The sequence below is a fragment of the Pipistrellus hanaki genome (assembly GCF_964339955.1).
Source record: "Pipistrellus hanaki genome assembly, chromosome: 7".
Taxonomy (NCBI): domain Eukaryota; kingdom Metazoa; phylum Chordata; class Mammalia; order Chiroptera; family Vespertilionidae; genus Pipistrellus; species Pipistrellus hanaki.
This window is the reverse complement of record NC_140509.1, coordinates 79,190,324-79,208,073: the sequence shown is the minus strand read 5'-3', so window position 1 is coordinate 79,208,073 and position 17,750 is coordinate 79,190,324. Positions and strand designations below refer to the sequence as shown.

The 17,750-nt window shown below is 40.8% G+C and overlaps 1 protein-coding gene across 7 annotated transcripts in view; it reads left to right on the top strand.

The window, feature by feature from the left end:
* The window catches only part of DSE (dermatan sulfate epimerase), a 64,897-nt gene that overhangs the window by 33,903 nt on the left and 13,244 nt on the right, over window positions 1-17,750 (top strand). For 6 of the 7 annotated variants that reach the window (XM_084890134.1, XM_084890132.1, XM_084890129.1 and 3 more), the window contains 3 exons: window positions 9,826-10,079; window positions 13,626-13,865; window positions 15,905-16,112. In XM_084890134.1, the coding sequence (XP_084746260.1) occupies window positions 9,826-10,079; window positions 13,626-13,865; window positions 15,905-16,112 (702 nt within the window). Of the gene's footprint in view, window positions 1-9,825; window positions 10,080-13,625; window positions 13,866-15,904; window positions 16,113-17,750 lie in introns of those variants that run through there. The other variant, XM_084890135.1, reaches the window with a different exon arrangement.

Sequence of the window (17,750 nt, the reverse complement as noted above, 5' to 3'; positions counted from 1 at the left end):
AGACATGAATGTATCAACATAGTCTTTACAATTAGAGTCTCATCATTTTCTTATGAAAAATTTGCCAATCTTGGTGTTTATTTAGATTTTGTTCCTTCCTTGCCCAATAGCTTGAGGGGAAAATGCTAGTTGGCAAGAACTACATATATATCTGTGTTCTGTTTCAGTAATGCTTTTGTAATCATTTTTTAAAAGTTAGCTTTATCTATGAAGTAAAATAACTATTCAGTTTAACATCACTTAAGAATAGAGTCTTACTAAAAAATAAAAGTGTAAGGTCTTACTCGGAGAAAGACAAATACCATATGATTTCACTTATATGTGGGATATAAAGAACAAAATAAAAAAGCAAACAAAATAGAAATAAACTCATAGATAGAGAATAGACTGATGGTTGCCAGAAGAGTGGGGGTTGGGAGGCTGGGTGAAAAAGGTGAAGGGATGAAGAAGTATCGATTTGTAGTTACAAAATAGTCATAGAAATGTAAAGTACAACATAGGGAATATAATCAATAATATTATAATAACTACGTATGGTGCCAGGTGGGTACTTGAAATATGAGGGGATCACTTTGCAAAGGATATGATTGTCTAACCACTATGGTGTACACCTGAAACTAATACAAAATAATACTGAATGTAAATGTAATTTAAAATAAAATAAAAAAAAGAATAGGGCCCTGGCAGGGTGGCTTACTTAGTTTATTGAAGAGTCATCCTGTACCAGAGATTGTAGGTTTAATTCCCAGTCAGGGCACATACCTAGGTTTTGGGTTTGATCCCTGATTGGAAGGCAACTGATAGATTTCTTTTTCACATCGATGTTTCTCCTTTCATCTTTCTAAAATCAATAAAGACATATTCTCGGCAGGAGTTAAAAAAAAGAATAGGGTCTTGTTGACATTAAGTTCTTACTAATGCTGCCGAAACCGGTTTGGCTCAGTGGATAGAGCGTCAGTCTTCGGACTGAAGGGTCCCAGGTTCGATTCCGGTCAAGGGCATGTGCCTTGGTTGCTGGACATCCCCAGTGGGGGGTGTGCAAGAGGCAGCTGATCGATGATTCTCTCTCATCGATGTTTCTAGCTCTATATCCCTCTCTCTTCCTCTCTGTAAAATATCAATAAAATTATTTTTTTTTAAAGTTCTTACTAAGGCTGTATAGATATCTAGAACTACTGGAGAATGATAATGACAGGAGTATGCCCATGGAGTCTCGTGAAGTTGAGTTCATTGTACCTTAGTTATCCTCAGAATGGCTTTTACTTCTTCCTTTTCTTCTGCCATATACGTCACAGGAACGTGGGTTAGCCATGCTTAACACAGCTGTTCACCCATCTTTCTTTTTCCTTTCCAGTATTCACGTGCTGACATAGGACAGCAGGCTGACACACAGTCAGGGAGGGGCCCAATCACTGCTTATCCCACATAAGCCTGTGGTTTAGAAGCTTTGTGTGTGGAATGGCTTGGAGGTGAGGGATCAGGAAGAAAGGAACGTGGAAGAAGCTTATATTAGTCCAGGAAGGAGATGAAAACCACAATTAAAACAGTAGAGTGGTGAGAACATAGGATGAATTTAAGAAACATTTAGAACAGAGAATCTACACAGAAACTGATTAGATATGGCACAGTTTTTTTTCAAAGTATGGTTCTTTTATCAGAATCATAGAGGCAGCCTTAAAAAGACAGATTCCTGCACTAACTGGTTTGGCTCAGTGGATAGAGCATCAGCCTGCAGGGTCCCAGGTTCGATTCCGGTCAAGCGCACATGCCTGACTTGCGGGGCTTAATGCCCAGTAGGGGGCGTGCAGGAGGCAGCCCATCAATGATTCTCTTTCATCATTGATGTTTCTATCTCTCTCTCCCTCTCCCTTCCTTTCTGAAATCAATAATATATATAGACAGATAACCTGGGCCCTACCCAGACCCAATGAATGATTTCTTGGAGTAGGCCTGCTCTTTTAACAAGTTCCCTGTGTGGTTCTGAGGCACACCCAGATTTAAATGGGGAAGGAGAGGAGAGTGTAAAGAATGTACAGTACTTGGGTTTAGTATTGGGTGAATGACCTCACAGTCATGCCCCAGACGAGGTAGGAGAGCAAGGGGTTTGTGAAAGAAAAGGTTAATTCACTTCTTTACACACCTTTTTGAGTCACCCCCCCCCCCTTCCCTCTATTCTCCCCCTTTTCTCCTCCTCCTTTATTCTGTCCTTCATTCTTGCTACTCTGCTAATGCATTTTGTTATTGTTGTTTCTGTTCTTACTGAATGTGGGTGAGCTCTTCAAGAAAAAGTATGTTTAGGTGATGAAAAAGAAAAAAAAAAAGGTTAACGTGTCACCATCACTGTAAAACATGCCTCCACCCAGAGCTTACAGGGTTTTAGAGCTGTTCTTTCTAGAATTTTGTGATTTTAGTGTTTTAGTCTTTTCACTAACAGGCATTGATGTACTGAGCTGGCCTTTCTGCCTGCAAGGATCCAGACTTACCCATTCTCTCTCTTCCTTCTTTCCCTCCAATGCTGCCCAGACTTCAGCTAACTTCTCCCTCCTCCGTAACATTTCCTCCAGCCTCTGCTCTTCTCCATTCCCAACATTATTTTCCACGTGACCATGTTCTCTCATGAAGAGTATATGTCTTCAAGGTGTAGCCCCAAAGAAACTTCTTTCTAGGGACTTCCTGAAGTCCATCTTCTCCGCATACCTTGGCCAGTGTGGTCCAGAGATGCCAAGGAATCCAGGCAAACTCTTACAGGATGCTTCGCCTGTACTAGAATTCTTGGTTGGTTTGTTTGTTTGCCTCCTGCACTAACACAGAAGCTTATTGAGGGTACACCACCCTCACATTTTGCCATCGAGTTCTGAGAGCCAAATAGGGCACAAAAAAGGTACAGTAAATGAGTGAGTAAATGATCTTATTTTAATTGAGTATAAACTTACCCAGAGCAGAAGTCCTGAATCTGTACACACTTTGAATCTGATCTGGTACCTCGCACACAGAGGATGCTCCTGTCTGTCTAGCCCTCCTTTCACTCCAAAGGCCTGCCTGTTGCCAGCCTGTAAGTTGGAGGCCGGTCTTGGTACCTAGTTTACCAGGGGGTCTTGTGTCACTCGCTCTTTGAGGTGCTCCTCCTGCACTTGGCATTTCTCCTTCCAGTCCTTTGCTTTTGGCATCCAGCATCTAAACATGGATGTCATATTCATGAAGGTTCTCTATCAGGTGACCTCAGTAATTTGTTTTTTAACTTTAAAGCCAACTCCTTAGTCTTTGAAATGACTAGTAGTAACATCAGATGGTGGGAGAGATGCTTTATTGGAATTCAGGGCGAGGACTGCGGAGCCACACGGCCTGACTTCTGCTCCCATCGGTGAGCTGTGTGACTTGGTGTGTGTTATGTGGCTTCTCCATGGGTCACTTTCCCCACCTGTAAATTGGTGATAAATGTAATACCTCATAGTGCTGTTCAGAGGACTGAATGAACTAATGAAAGGAGTACCTGGCATAATGTGTCTGCTTTACTTTGTTTATATTTTGTGTTCTTATAAATTGATGCCAACAAAGGCAATTTTAATTTATAATAAGTGTGTGCATTTATATTCATTTTATGTGAGTTTATTGTGTACTTACTCTATTCTAGGCACTGTGCTAGGTATTGGGGATACAACATGTTGAGGACCAGTTATACATCTTGCCTTCGGTTGTTTACTGTTGGAAGAAATAAACGAATAGGCAACATGAATGCATACGATACATGTTATGACAGGGGAAGGTAACAGTAATGAGAAGACTTCATCCAAAGTGGAGCATTGGGCAGGCTTTCCTCTGGGGCCTGAAGAACAAGTAGGAATCCGCCAAGTGAAGGGGGAAGAGAATGTTCCAAGCAGGAGTGACTGATGTCCAGAGACTGTGACATAGAAAGCAGAGTGCTTTGAGGAACTGAAATTTAATGTAGGGTGGAGACTGGCAAGCTCTGAGTAGACAGCCAGGTGCTACAAGGCCTTGCCCGCCCTGTGAAGGAACTTGAACTTTTCTTTACAAGCACCGTGAGGCCACTGAGGAGTTTTCACAGGGCAGGGACATGATCAGATTCGTGTGTGGGAGGTTTTTTTTTGTTTGTTTTTTAACCTTTCCTTCGCAAAATAAAACACAACACCATACAGACTTGTCTATACATGTTTGCCCTGGTAACCACAGCAAAGATAAAAAATAGAACTTGCCAACCTCTAGCAAAACCCCTTCATAGGGCCTCATCCCAATCACAGCCCCTCTGTCCCCACAAACACTACCCTGATTTCTACACTCATCATGAGTAGAAAAGAGTTTATGTTCATTCAAGTGTGCAACCCTAGGCACGTGTTTAGTCTTGCTCATTTTTTAAAATGTCTTTGAAAAGTCATTTTTATCAGCAGTTTTGCCTCCACCCCTTAATTTATTTACAATTATCTGTAGAAGGACCTGGGCCCTTCGGCCTGCACAGCTCCCACAGTCTGGATGCTGCTGACTGTGCGGTCAGGGTGCAATTCGGTGGGTTCCCCCAGCCTTGGTGTTTCCTGCAGACCGACCAGCGGAGGCTGAGGCTTGACCCGCCTCAGGTTTGATCACTTTGACACGAGCGTGGGTGAACGTGACATGGCTGCTGCTTTTTCTCCATGGGGCAGATCTGTGTTTTAGGAAGGACCCGTCTCTGACCACATGTGGAGAGTAGATGGCAGAGGTCACACCAGGAAGATCAGTTCATTTTTTTTGTGTGTGTGTTTATCCAGATGAGAGCCTGGAATAGGGACTCTGAGGATGGAAAGAAAAGTTGAAGATTTATTAACATGTGTAAGAGTTGACAGTTATATTTGAGGACAGCGAGGACAAAGAACTATCTTTGTGGGATGCAAGAGGATGGCAGGACCTCTCAGTGACATTGTAAAACCTGGACCTGCTGGGAAAGGCACATGAAGCGTTCGGTTAGGATATATTGAGTTTGAAGTGCCTGTGGACCAAAGAGGATATGTCAAGTTCATATTTCAAGCATTATTTTTAGCAACTTCCTGTTTGCCCATAGTGTGTTGTGACTTAAAAAAAAGGTGGTCGTTAGAAAAGAAAGGTTCTATTCAATATAAAATGTGCTTTCAAGAACAACATACATAGTTTCTGTCAATGACTTAAAAAATGTAGAAGAAAAATTCAAAGAAGGTCAGCTTTAATTGTAAGTAAATAAATGAGCAACAGCCAGAAGAATGAAAAGAAAAAGTGAGATGCTAATAGCATTCCAGCCACGTGGGTGTCCTCAGATCACTCCTGGAGCTGGAACCAGAAGGAAACATTGGCCAGGCAGTGCTCCCAGAGAGAAGCATCAACTTGAGATCCAATTGCGCTGTTCCTTCTGAAGTTAGAAAAAGGAAAAAGACTCTTGATGAAGTGCAGATAGTGGTTTGGGCTTGTCTCAATGTAGGGAGCACATTGCAGTTCATTCCTGTGATTCCTTGGCAGTGAATTCAGTATGACAAGAAACAATGTGGAGAAGGGAGAGAGAAGAATAAATTCACACATGTTACCAAAGCTTTACTATCTTCTCACCCTAAACTTTTAGCTATAATTTTGAAAAACTCCCCATGGAATTTACTGTTCCCCTTTCTTTGGAGAGCTTGCTGACTAGGGAAAGATTTCAAAGTATTACCGAAGCCAGTTTGAGTCTTTTGCTCTTTGCTTTCCTCCCATGGCTTGTCACTTGGGCAGAGAAGAGGGAGAGGGTGTGATTACATTAAGCCTTTAGGGAAGGGAGGGTCAGCTTTTATTTTCAGGATGACCAACTGGAGGTCTAAAATTTGGGAAACTGTTCAATGTCCATGGCTATGTTGACCATAGCCCACAAGTTTGGTCATAATTTAATTTATTCATTAATTCCCTTTTGTGGCAACATAGGAGATAGCACATCTCCAAATTTCTCATGAATCCCAAAGAAAAACCTTAACCTGACTTTTCTTCCATGTTATTGCCAGATTACATTTTAAGAAGTGCTCCTTGAAACTGTGTCCCCAGCACATGAAAGAAAATAGACATTGTTGGTGTAGGGTGCTGTTGAAAGGCATTATCTCATTATCCCTCTGGAATGGAAATGGCTTCAGAGTTGGACAGAATTGTTTTGGGGATGGGAGATGAATACTGTTGTTTTCCACACGGTGACCAGTTACTTTGGTCCTGCATTGATTGCCTGAGCCTGTTCGGTGTCTATCATCTGCCTCTCTCCTACAGCACCTCTGCCCTCTACTGTGAACATGCTGAACTTCTCTGTGTCTGGGTTCCTTCCTAGTGATCTCACATGGGACTGTCCTCAGTGCTGGCTCCAGACCCTCTGCTGGGAAGTGCCCTGGGAAGCCTGGGTCTCCACCCAGCTCCATCCACTGAACCTGGGCCCGGGTCCTCTCTGCCTTTCAGGGTGCATCTGAGAACTGCTTGCTTGGTGTCATCTTTACCCTCTAAGACAGTGGTTTTCAAACCTTTCTTCACTGTGACTCACAATAAGAATCAAAGTGGACATCACAATACAATGTACACATAACTTTAACTCTACATATGTAGACATGTAAGTAAAAGTTGCACAGATCACCCCTTTATTTAAGTCATGCTTTGTAGTCTAGTTTTCCCTATTCTATTCCATTCCATTAAATGACAATAAAAACATGCTGGTCATAACCCATGTTCATCCTACAACTTATTAATAGCTTATAATTTGTAATTTGAAAACTCTGCCTTCTCTGTGGCTAGGACTTCCAGTACTATTGTTGAATAAGAGTGGTGAAAGCGGGCATCCCTGTCTTGTTCCTGTTCTTAAGGGAAATAGTTTTAATTTTTCCCCATTGAGTATGATGTTGGCTATAGGTTTGTCATATGTGGTCTTTATTATGTTGATTATGACCCTCTATTTCCACTTTACTGAGAGTTGTGTTTTTTTTAATCAAAAAGGGGTGTTGGATTTTGTTGAATGTTTTTTCTGTGTCAATTGATATGATCGTGTGATTTTTATCTTCCAGTTTATGTGATGTATCACATTTATTGATTTGTGAATATTGTACCAGCCTGACATTACTACACTTGATTGTTAAAGGACTTAGATAATCTTTCAGAAATATAGCTATTTATAAGCCAGACTTCATAATGATTTAGTAGTGATGAACCTAATGGTATAATGAGCTATTTTTTTATTTTTTTATTTTTATTTTTTACCTGATGCTTTACTTATAGTTAGGGGCAAACAAGGTAGTTCACAATGTTCTTTTTAAAAAATATATATATTATTGACTTTTTTACAGAGAGGAAGAGAGAGATAGAGAGTTAGAAACATCGATGAGTGAGAGAGACATCAATCAGCTGCCTGTTGCACACCCCCTATGGGGAATGTGCCCACAACCAAGGTACATGCCCTTGACTGGAATCGAACATGGGACCTTTTAGTCCACAGACCAATGCTCTATCCACTGAGCCAAACTGGTTTCGGCATAATGAGCTATTTTTATATGCATGCAAGTATTTTATTAATTTGAAAACTGCTTGGAATAAGTACCTATATGTGGAAGGATATAAATTTTCACAGAAATTGCATGAGAATATTTTCTAAAGAATGAGAATCCTATTAAATGTCCTTTTATCTATAAAAGTAAGTTCATCGGTTAATCAGTGTGTCCGAGTTTGGTAGGTGGTCACAGTTCATTGACACCAGCTTTGTCACGGCCAGATGTGTATGCTGTCATTTATAGAGGCCTCAGTGCTGGGAAGTGAATGACTTGGATTCTCTGCCTGGCTCACCAGTCACCATGAGTCAGTGGAGACTGTGTTCCTAACTCCCCAGCAGTGAGCTTGCAGCACGAATTGTTTTTTTCCTGGGAGTAGAGAATTCATTCACACTCTTCACAGTCTGTTTACAACCAGTACACACACTGGCAAGTTGACCAGCAAGGTGGCTTTGTCCGTGACCAAATGGTTAAGAAACTCATCAACCTCGGTCACGTTAGCACCAGTCTGTATCACCAGCACAGCTAACCCAACAGTGATATTACTCTGAAATACTAAGGGGTTCCTTCAGATCTCTGATTTCATAAGAATTGCATAGTCATTGTCAACAGGGTGGCCTAGTTTTATAAGCTTGTTTTTTCATTTTTTCTTTTAACAAGAACACTTATTGTGAGTCTACTATGTGCCAGGCACTGTGACGGGATTGCAGATGCAATAGTGAATGCAACAGGGCAGGGAAAATAACCCTGCTGTTGCAGAACTTAAGTTCCAGTAAGGGATACTTGCACCTACAACATACATATACATGTACATATGTGTACATATACAGATGTATAGTAAGAGCACCAAAACATAAGGAAGGGAAATGAGAGGTTGTGGGTTGGGGAGTGATGTTGAACCTCCGACAGGGTGGGCAGACTAAGATCAGTTCTTTGATATAAACTCCTAAAGGAAGAACACGGTCTAGAAGAAGTCTCTCAGACATGGTTATGTATTCTTAATTTGGGGTCTATGGAGTTTGTATGAGGGAAATAGTGCATCTTAATTTTTAACTAACTAACCGAAATTTATTTCTTCCAAATCATGAATGTAGATAACCAATTATAGCACTCTTGGGAGAGCCTGTAACTTTGTCACAGGTAGCGATCACAGATAGGTTCATATCACACACAGTGACTGTAAACATCTCAAAATATTACTTGCTCATCCCTGCTTATAAATTATGATAGTTCAGTCTTGCTGTTAAATACTGTAATTTAATAAAGAAGCACATATCACAATTTAAAAAAAACACCTGTTTTTAATAATTACACTTCAAAGTAAGAGATTTCCTTGTATCTCTGTGTATTGTAGCTCATGAATTTTCAGACATCCTGAGAAAGAGGCTAGCACTTCTCCGAATTGCCTACGGAGGCTCCTGGCATAGAACTGTTAAGCTTCAGTATAATCCCTGACTGAGCGCTTTCCTCCACCTCCCACAGGGGCGGCACACTCTGCATTTGTTCTCCTCTCTGGGAGATTACTCAGATACATCCTGAGCCGACGGGGAGGGCTTTCTGGGTAATTCCACACATTGTGACTGTGAAAGACCCTTCTTCACTTCCTGTGTAACGCAGGCCACATACTGTGAAAACACTTGCCGAACAACGCAGCAAGTCCAGCAGAAATTCGGCTTCTTGGAAAAATGGCAGTTTAATACTTCACTGATCAGCTTTTAGGCTTCTCCTAAAGTTACCCAAAGGGCCTTCCAGGCAGTGCCGTTTATTTGATGAGAAGGAGGTGTAGAAATAGAATCGGTTCATTTCACTCATGTTCATCATCTTTTTAGCCAGAGTCTGCATCACGGTGTTGAGCCGGAGTGTCTGTCCTGATTGAGAGGTCCTAAGCCATGGACCATGCCACCTTCGCCTTGCCCAGCCTGTGGGACATAGGAAGGGACATACACGTTTGAGGGTTTTAGTGAGGCAGTCATAGGCACAGGACCTCATGCAGGTGGACAGGGGAGGCTGAGCCCTAGGTAAATGGGTATGCCAGAGAATTCTGTGCTTCAGATCTCTGGATCTATTTGTCTACCTCTCAGCAAGAGGGAAAAATCAAATGCAAAAATTCCCAGCATCTTGATATTGCTGGGGACGTCAAACGAGAAATTCTGCAATTTTCACATTCCACTTGACGCTGGTCTAAGGTAGAGGGAAGTTGATTCTGTATCATTAAACCTCCTGGGTTCTGTCTCCAGTTGTGTCCTTTAGCTCTGAGTGACAGACACACAGAAGGTGTGATGACAGCCGTGAGCCCCGTGGCCCTCACTTGCCGGCTTCTCTTCTTCTCCAGGTTGGTGAAGGATGCTCCCTGGGATGAAGTCCCGCTCGCCCACTCCCTGGTGGGTTTTGCCACTGCCTACGACTTCCTGTACAACTACCTGAGCAAGACGCAGCAGGAGAAGTTTCTCGAAGTGATTGCCAATGCCTCGGGCTACATGTATGAAACCTCGTACAGGAGAGGATGGGGCTTTCAATACCTGCACAACCATCAGCCCACCAACTGCATGGCTCTGCTCACAGGAAGCCTCGTTCTCATGAACCAAGGTGCGTGCGGGCGCAGCTGAGGGGCGCCCGGGCTCCCAGGAGTCGTGGTTGCCATGTTGCGAGCAAAGCATTTAAAAATATTTTTAAAATTGATTTCAGAGAAAGGAAGGGAGAAGGGAGATAGAAACATCAATGATGAGAATCATTGATCAGCTGTCTCCTGCATGACTCCTACTGGGCATTGAGCCTACAACCCAGGCATGTGTCCTGTCCGGGAATTGAACCGTGAGCTCCCTGGTTCATGTGTCAGTGCTCGACCATTGAGCCACACCAGCCAGACATGAGCAAAGCATTTTTTATAATTAGTCTTCGTACATGTTCATACTTGATCCTAAGTCTAGGAGGTAAAGTAATAGCTAGGGCATCTCTTTGAGAATTGAGAGACATCTTCCTTCATTTCTGCTAGTTATATTAGCATGAAGGTTATTTAATTATGGCTTTTTGATTGTCCCAAGCCATGCTTTTAAAATATGTTTTTATTGATTTTAGAAAGAAAGGAAGGGAGAAGGAGAGAAAGAAACACTGATGTGAGAAATATCTATCAGTTGCCTCCTGCATGCCCCCTACTGGGGATTGAGTTCACAACCCTGGCATGTGCCCTGACTGGGAATCCAACCAGCGACCCTTTTGAGCATGGGACTACGCTCAACCACCTGAGCTACACTGGCTAAGGCCCAAGCCATATTCTTACAGCACAGGACCAGTGGTAAATACTGAGTTTTCCAGAGAATTTTGACAGTGAAGACAGCCAGCCTGGATAAATGGAGTTTTTAAAAGCTAAACAGGTGGCTTACTATTTGAAATGAATATTCCTTGCATAGATATGTATCATTACATCAGTACTCTTATTCTCTAAAGACTTCAAACTATCCATGTGGATCACTTAGGTCAAAATTGGAAGTAACTTTTGTGGATTGTATAGCTATTTTGCCTTAATGTATCACATAATTGCTAGTATTAGATTTTCTTGGTTCTTATAATTCTGTCTTAATTACAACTCCAGTGGAAGTCTGTAAATGACTAAATAAGATTATATTTAAGAAACGGAGCTCTAAGAACACAGTGAATTAGAAGGATAGTAAACATATACTTGGAGCTGGCAAGTCTAAAAGGATTTAACTATTGTATTCCCTATAAGAATATGAATTCTCACATCAACCATACAAGGTAGCTGGGATTTTTTAACCCATTTCTGGTCAAACTCAAAGTTCAACCTCTTTGCACTATATTTTGTTGCCTCTCTGGGAACAGAAATTTAATTTCTAACAATAAGGAAAGCTTAATTAAGAGAGTGAATTTTCATGCTAGCTTCCTTTGCCCCCTACTCTCACAAAAGCTAAATTTAATCCCACCGTCTGTGGCTCGTTCAGATTGTAGCAAAATTTGTACGACTTTCCTGGTAGGAGTTTTCATATGTATTTTTTCCCTGATTAACATTATTTATAAGGAGCCTGGGTAGAAGAAGGGTGAAATCTCTGGTTTTGCATAAACTCAGTTATGCTGATAGTCCTCACTTTCTTGGCATACTTTCTCCAACGTTAGGTGCTACTTGGGTCAGGTTGTTCAAATATTCCATGTTCTCCAGACCAGCCTGCAGGTACTGACAGGGGTAGCGTAGAGCACACCTGTAGTTACACTGGATTCACATAAAATCTCCAAAGAGGGAGAATTAGACTTTTTTTTCTGTTCTGCTAACCCTATCTAAGCCTTGGTTCAGAGAAACCACAGGACCACATGTAAGCAGTTTACAAATCAAGAGGAAAGAAGAGAGATATGAAATGTTCAAATGATTACCCAATAGTTATTAGAGCACCAGAGAATTAAATAAGAGGTATCACGAAGTTATGGTTACACATCCATCGAGTATATTACGTTTGAATTCAAAAGAACAATATTCTTTAAGTGAGCTTGAGAAGGTTCATGGAACTTTGAAGGATGGATAGGATTTGATAAGTGAAAACAATGAAGAACATTCTAGGTAAGGTTTGTGTATGGTGGAAACACACCATCAGTAACAACAATGGTACATTATATGACATATTTAAAGTTTGCAAAATATGTTGAGGGACATTGCCTTATCTCCTGAACAGGGTTTTTATAAGGAAAAAAAACAAAAAAAAAAAAACAGGAAAATCAGACTATGTGATGTCCTGGGAGCAGAGAGCATCAGTCTCCTTGGTGTCTGGTTGCAGATAGAGACTACAGAGAGGGAAAATATGAAGATGATTGGAATTTGAAACTCTAACGATCAGAGAACGGAAATTGAAAAGTATTCAGAAGGTTGCATGCCAGGTGTGGAGCTGGGTGGGAAGATTGGTCCAGGGTACAATTAACAGTCATCTCTGACCAGCAAGCCTGAAAACAGTGTTTCCACATGAGGCGGGACTTACTTAGCCTGGGTCTGGAATCCCCCAAGCCCTACACTAGTAGCCATGACGGAGTACACAGCACTGATGGTCACACACACGACTGTGGGAGTGAAGTAAGGCTCCACCCACATCGGGAGGCAGTGAGCTTAATTTTACCTTCAGGAGTTGTGTGTTTTAAAGACAAGAAAACAAACCTTCAAGCCCAAGCCCAGGGCTCAGACCAGAGTTCTCTTCCTTTTCAGTCATGTGTCTGAGGTCTTGAACAAGCCAACCTTTCTGCAACTTTGGGAGTAATAATGCATCATTGAGCTATTAAAGGGATTAAGTAGGATTATGTTCAGAGTTGTGTAAATTACAAATGTCATAAAAATGTGAGGAGTTGTTATTGTTACTTAAATGCTAGTCTTTCAAAAATTACAGAAAGCTAGCATTTATGTTGTAAGGATTTTGAAAAAGTGTTTGGCCCTTTAATTTTCATTTGGGGAGACTGAGGAATGTGACAGGTTGAAGAGATGCTTGAACAAAACCACATAGCTAATTTTTGGCAGATTCTGGACTCCCGGCTGATGTTTTTGGTCCTTAAGTTGTCACTTCAATGGTTCCTTCACCCCATTGGGCTGCCTTTTCAGATCCCAGGGAACCTAAAAGCACAAAAGAATGTGAGAAATTGTTGTCTGCGGATAGAACAAATTGAAGACTGCCCGTTTAGCTTTTGTAGTATTTGTAGTTATTACAAATCCTATAAAATAATGGTGAAAGTTTTATAAAGTGATAGATTTCAAAAAATATATTCAAGTAGTAGTTTTTAGTAAAATTGAATCAAAAGTCTTAATATACAGATATTTTCCTGCCAGCATAAAGTGATGTGCAATTTGTGATCGTGGACGTGATGTGGTTTCAATTTATTAAAGACTGGAAATGACTGATGTTCACTTAAAGGTTTATCTTCGTATAATTAATAAATGACCTGAATTCAAGAACTTCTTAACTTACAACCTAAACCCATCATAATCCCGGATTAGCAGGATGATCTTTATAACATTGATAAGCGGGAATTTTACAAAATGCAGTTTGTAATATAAAGGAGTCAGATAACCCAGAGGGTTTTATTTGGCTGCATTTTTGTTAATGTTTGCTGCCACTTGAGTCATTGTTTCCACGTGTTTCCATCCTCCAGGGTATCTTCAGGAAGCCTACTTGTGGACCAAGCAGGTTCTGACCATTATGGAGAAGTCTCTGGTCCTGCTCCGAGAGGTGACGGACGGCTCCCTCTATGAAGGGGTCGCCTATGGCAGCTACACCACCAGATCCCTCTTCCAGTACATGTTCCTCGTCCAGAGGCACTTCGACATCAACCACTTCGGTCACCCGTGGCTTAAGCAGCACTTTGCCTTTATGTATAGAACCATCCTGCCAGGTGTGGTGAGGAATCGCAAGTCGGTCAACGTTAACTATCGTCATTTTTCCTGATTATGAAAATGGGCTACAGAAATGTGGGGTTTGAGCCATATTGCAATTCGAGGGATTAAAAAAAAAAATCAAAATAGAATTCAACGTAAGAGTTAGACAGCCAGAACATCTTGGGAGTTAACGGGAGGATTTGTGATCTTGTATAGCTTGGAGCATGATGGATCAAATGGAATGTGCACCCGCCACAGAACTTTTATTTTTGTACATGTAAGCCATGCATACATGTACAAAACAGAATATAGTAAGCATTTATGATTACATGCTCATTTTCCTTTATATGTGACCCCTGATCAATCCTATTTTGGCTTTTAGTTAATTTTTTTCTCCCAAACTGTATAGACATGATTCAAAATGAAATATTACACCTATGTACAATATGTAAGTTGGGGCTTTAGTATTTTCTTTAAGTATTTTATTGAAATAAATAGTACAAAATATAGGGATATAGCCAAAAAGTGAATTTGTATAAAACTAGTCTTGTGTTGCTGTGTAGCTTAGTCTTCTAGGAGAACTGACTCAAAAAAAAAATTATATATGATTTATATGATTTAAGAACTGATTTATTTCTAAGAGAGCCTTGTAACTCTTATTTCGAAACAGGATTTTTAAAAAAATTTAGGAGGTAGTTTTTCATCAAGATGGGTTCCTCTCCTCCCTCCAGTGAAATGAAGTTTTCAGATGATGATTCTAGAATTACAATAAAAAAATTCAGTATTTAATTCTTTTTGCTATGGTTGTATACACATGGATTGGATAGAATCTCCATTATTGGGTTAGTTTTTTAAAAATAATACAGAACAAAAGAACCATATTAAAATTTAGTTTAGACTTTACATTCAAAACTCTGTCTTATTGCTTATTCTTAGACATACCAGAGTGACCAATTCTATAGTTTATGTTGATAACCAAAGGTCTTTAATGGTCACGGTGTTCTGTAATTTGAGCTGAGATCTAACAGCCAACGGTGGCAGGGCTGGGGTCTGCTGTGAGCTGTGTATGAAGCTGCTTCTTAAGCTGGAAAAGACAGCATGAGCTAAGAAGAGGATTCAAATACTTGTGTCCATTAACGCAACAGACCTTTCTTGAACACCTATGTGGTGGGTAGGAGATTCAAAGAGGAATAAAACAATATCATCTGCTTTCAAAAGATTCAGAAAATCACATTTTATAATAAGACTTATTTAGAAAAGCAATTACTAGACTGTTAGAAGCAAAAATACTAGCTGTAAATGACGGAAATGCAGTCGTGGTGACATTTGGGAGAAATTCTGTGTTCAGTCAATCTGCTTCAGCCTTTCTCTTTTTTCTCTCCAGCGGCTATTCTGGTGACTAGTGCTGTCTGACCCAGAGTTTTCCCCTTTCTTTTTTTTTTAAGAATATCTAGAACATATCATGTCTTGCCTGCTTTTATTTTTCTGACCCATTTCAGTATGATCTTTGCTTTTCCTCTCTTTCCTTTAATGTCCAGCAATACAGACTAGCAGGATATCTGTGGGAATTGAGTTTTCTTCCTGTGGAAACTCAGGTTCTCCCCTACACTTGATAACTCTCTCTCGATTGGAGGGCAAATTGAGGCATTTTTGTTACTGTTTTGGTGTAGGATGTGGAATGAGTTGGTAGGAGAGCTGTTGCTCATTTGAGGTCCAGGAATTCACCATGCACAAGAGGAGTGTGTATGTATCTGTGCAAACATAGCTGCATATAGTATGGACCCTAGAAATTGAGGAAGGTGGACAGTGTATGTCATTAGTGTGGTATTCTCATCACCAATGACAGGTTACCACATAACAAATACACACTTGCACACGAGATTTGTGGAAGACCTTAATTGGTCTGGGGTGGAGTGTGGGCCTTGTGGCTTCATTTGTCATTTTTATCCAAGATACACACTTGATTCTAGTTCGCAGGCAGGATTGAAAATCATCGTGTAGACCTTTATGGGAACGTGCAGCTTTAAACTTAGTTCTGTCAAACTTCTCTCCTTAGGATTTCAGAGGACGGTGGCCATTGCAGACTCCAATTACAACTGGTTTTATGGCCCAGAGAGCCAGTTAGTGTTCCTGGATAAGTTTGTCATGCGGAATGGCAGCGGTAACTGGCTGGCTGACCAGATCAGGAAGAACCGCGTGGTGGAAGGCCCGGGGACCCCCTCCAAAGGGCAGCGCTGGTGCACGCTCCACACGGAATTTCTCTGGTAGGACACGTGCGTGGGCTTTGGGGAGAGATTGTACCCAGGGGTACGGGTGTGCTCGTTTTTTGCCTTTAAAAATACACCACAAAAACTAGTCTAAAGCACTTTATGCCACCTCAGACTTGCAAATTCAATTCCTATCAGTGTTTGAAACTCTGCTAGAAACATTTCCTGACATTTAAATCTAATGACTGTTTGCAGCTTGATTTTCGTATGTTGGAGATGTCTTAGGCTCACTGTTTTACAGCTATGGCTGTTTTGATTTACATCATTTTTGAAATTGTATAAAGAGAAACCCATTAACTAAACTTGACTGGGTTATCTGATAATCACACCCCAAAAATGGTAAGTAAAATGTTTTGTTTGGGGAAATGAAGCATTATAATCTGCTAATAGCAAAGCTGTTTCTAAATTTTCAAAACTAAAAGTGTTTGACAGTTTCACTTTGATAATCAAAGAACCATGTAATATATTTTTTTGCCTTAATCTTTTAAGCCAGAAAGAGAACCAGGAAGAGAACCTTTTTAAAGTCCTGCCAAATATATTACCGCATCCAATAAATGAAGATAAAAATTCCAGGGAACTAGTTGATAATTAATATCTTATGTCTTTTCAAGCTTTTGACACTTGCATTCAACTCCAAATTAAGCTTCTGTGGTGAGATTACTTCCCTTCATTATTTTTTTAAAATTTTAAACAGTTAAGAGGAAAATAACACTATAAAAGAGGTAACTGTCTCTAGTTTAACCAGCATTTTTAAAAACTGTATTAACAGGTGAACTAAATATATTACTATGCAACCATTCTTGACTCCTTTTAGGGGGATAAAGTAGTTATTTATTGTGTTTTCTTTTCTTTTTAAAAAAATACTTTATTGCCGAAACCGGTTTGGCTCAATGGTAGAGCGTCGGTCTGCGGACTGAAAGGTCCCAGGTTCGATTCCGGTCAAGGGCATGTACCTTGGTTGCGGGCACATCTCCAGTAGGGGGCGTGCTGGAGGCAGCTGATGGATGTTTCTCTCTCATCGATGTTTCTAACTCTCTATCTCTAAAATATATATATATATATTTTATTGATTTTTTACAGAGAGGAAGGGAGAGAGTTAGAAACATTGATGAGAGAGAAACATCTATCAGCTGCCTCCAGCATGCCTCTTACTGGGGGTGTGCCCGCAACCAAGGTACATGCCCTTGACTGGAATTGAACCTGGGACCTTTGAGTCCCCAGGCCAATGCTCTAGTCACTGAGCCAAACCGGTTAGGGCTTACTATGTTTTCACTTTCCCATAAATAAGCAACCTAGAGAGTGCTATGACGCTGACAGTAGGAATCAGATTCGTGCTCAGTCTGACCTGGTTCAAAACCTGCCTGATAGGAGTATGCCAACTGGCCAAAAACAGAAAGAAGGATGGAAAATGCAGCTTGTGTCTAGATTTGGTAAATCACAAAAGGAAGCCAAACTGATTATACCAGGCCTGAGGAGAGACACATTTTCTAATGTTCTGAAATAGAGACTAGCGTCTACGGCCATACCACCCTGAACGCGCCCGATCTCGTCTGAAATAGAGACTAGCACAACAGATGAAACTGCCGCACACACCAATAAGATGAACTCTGCCACACGTGATTGATTCACTGTAGA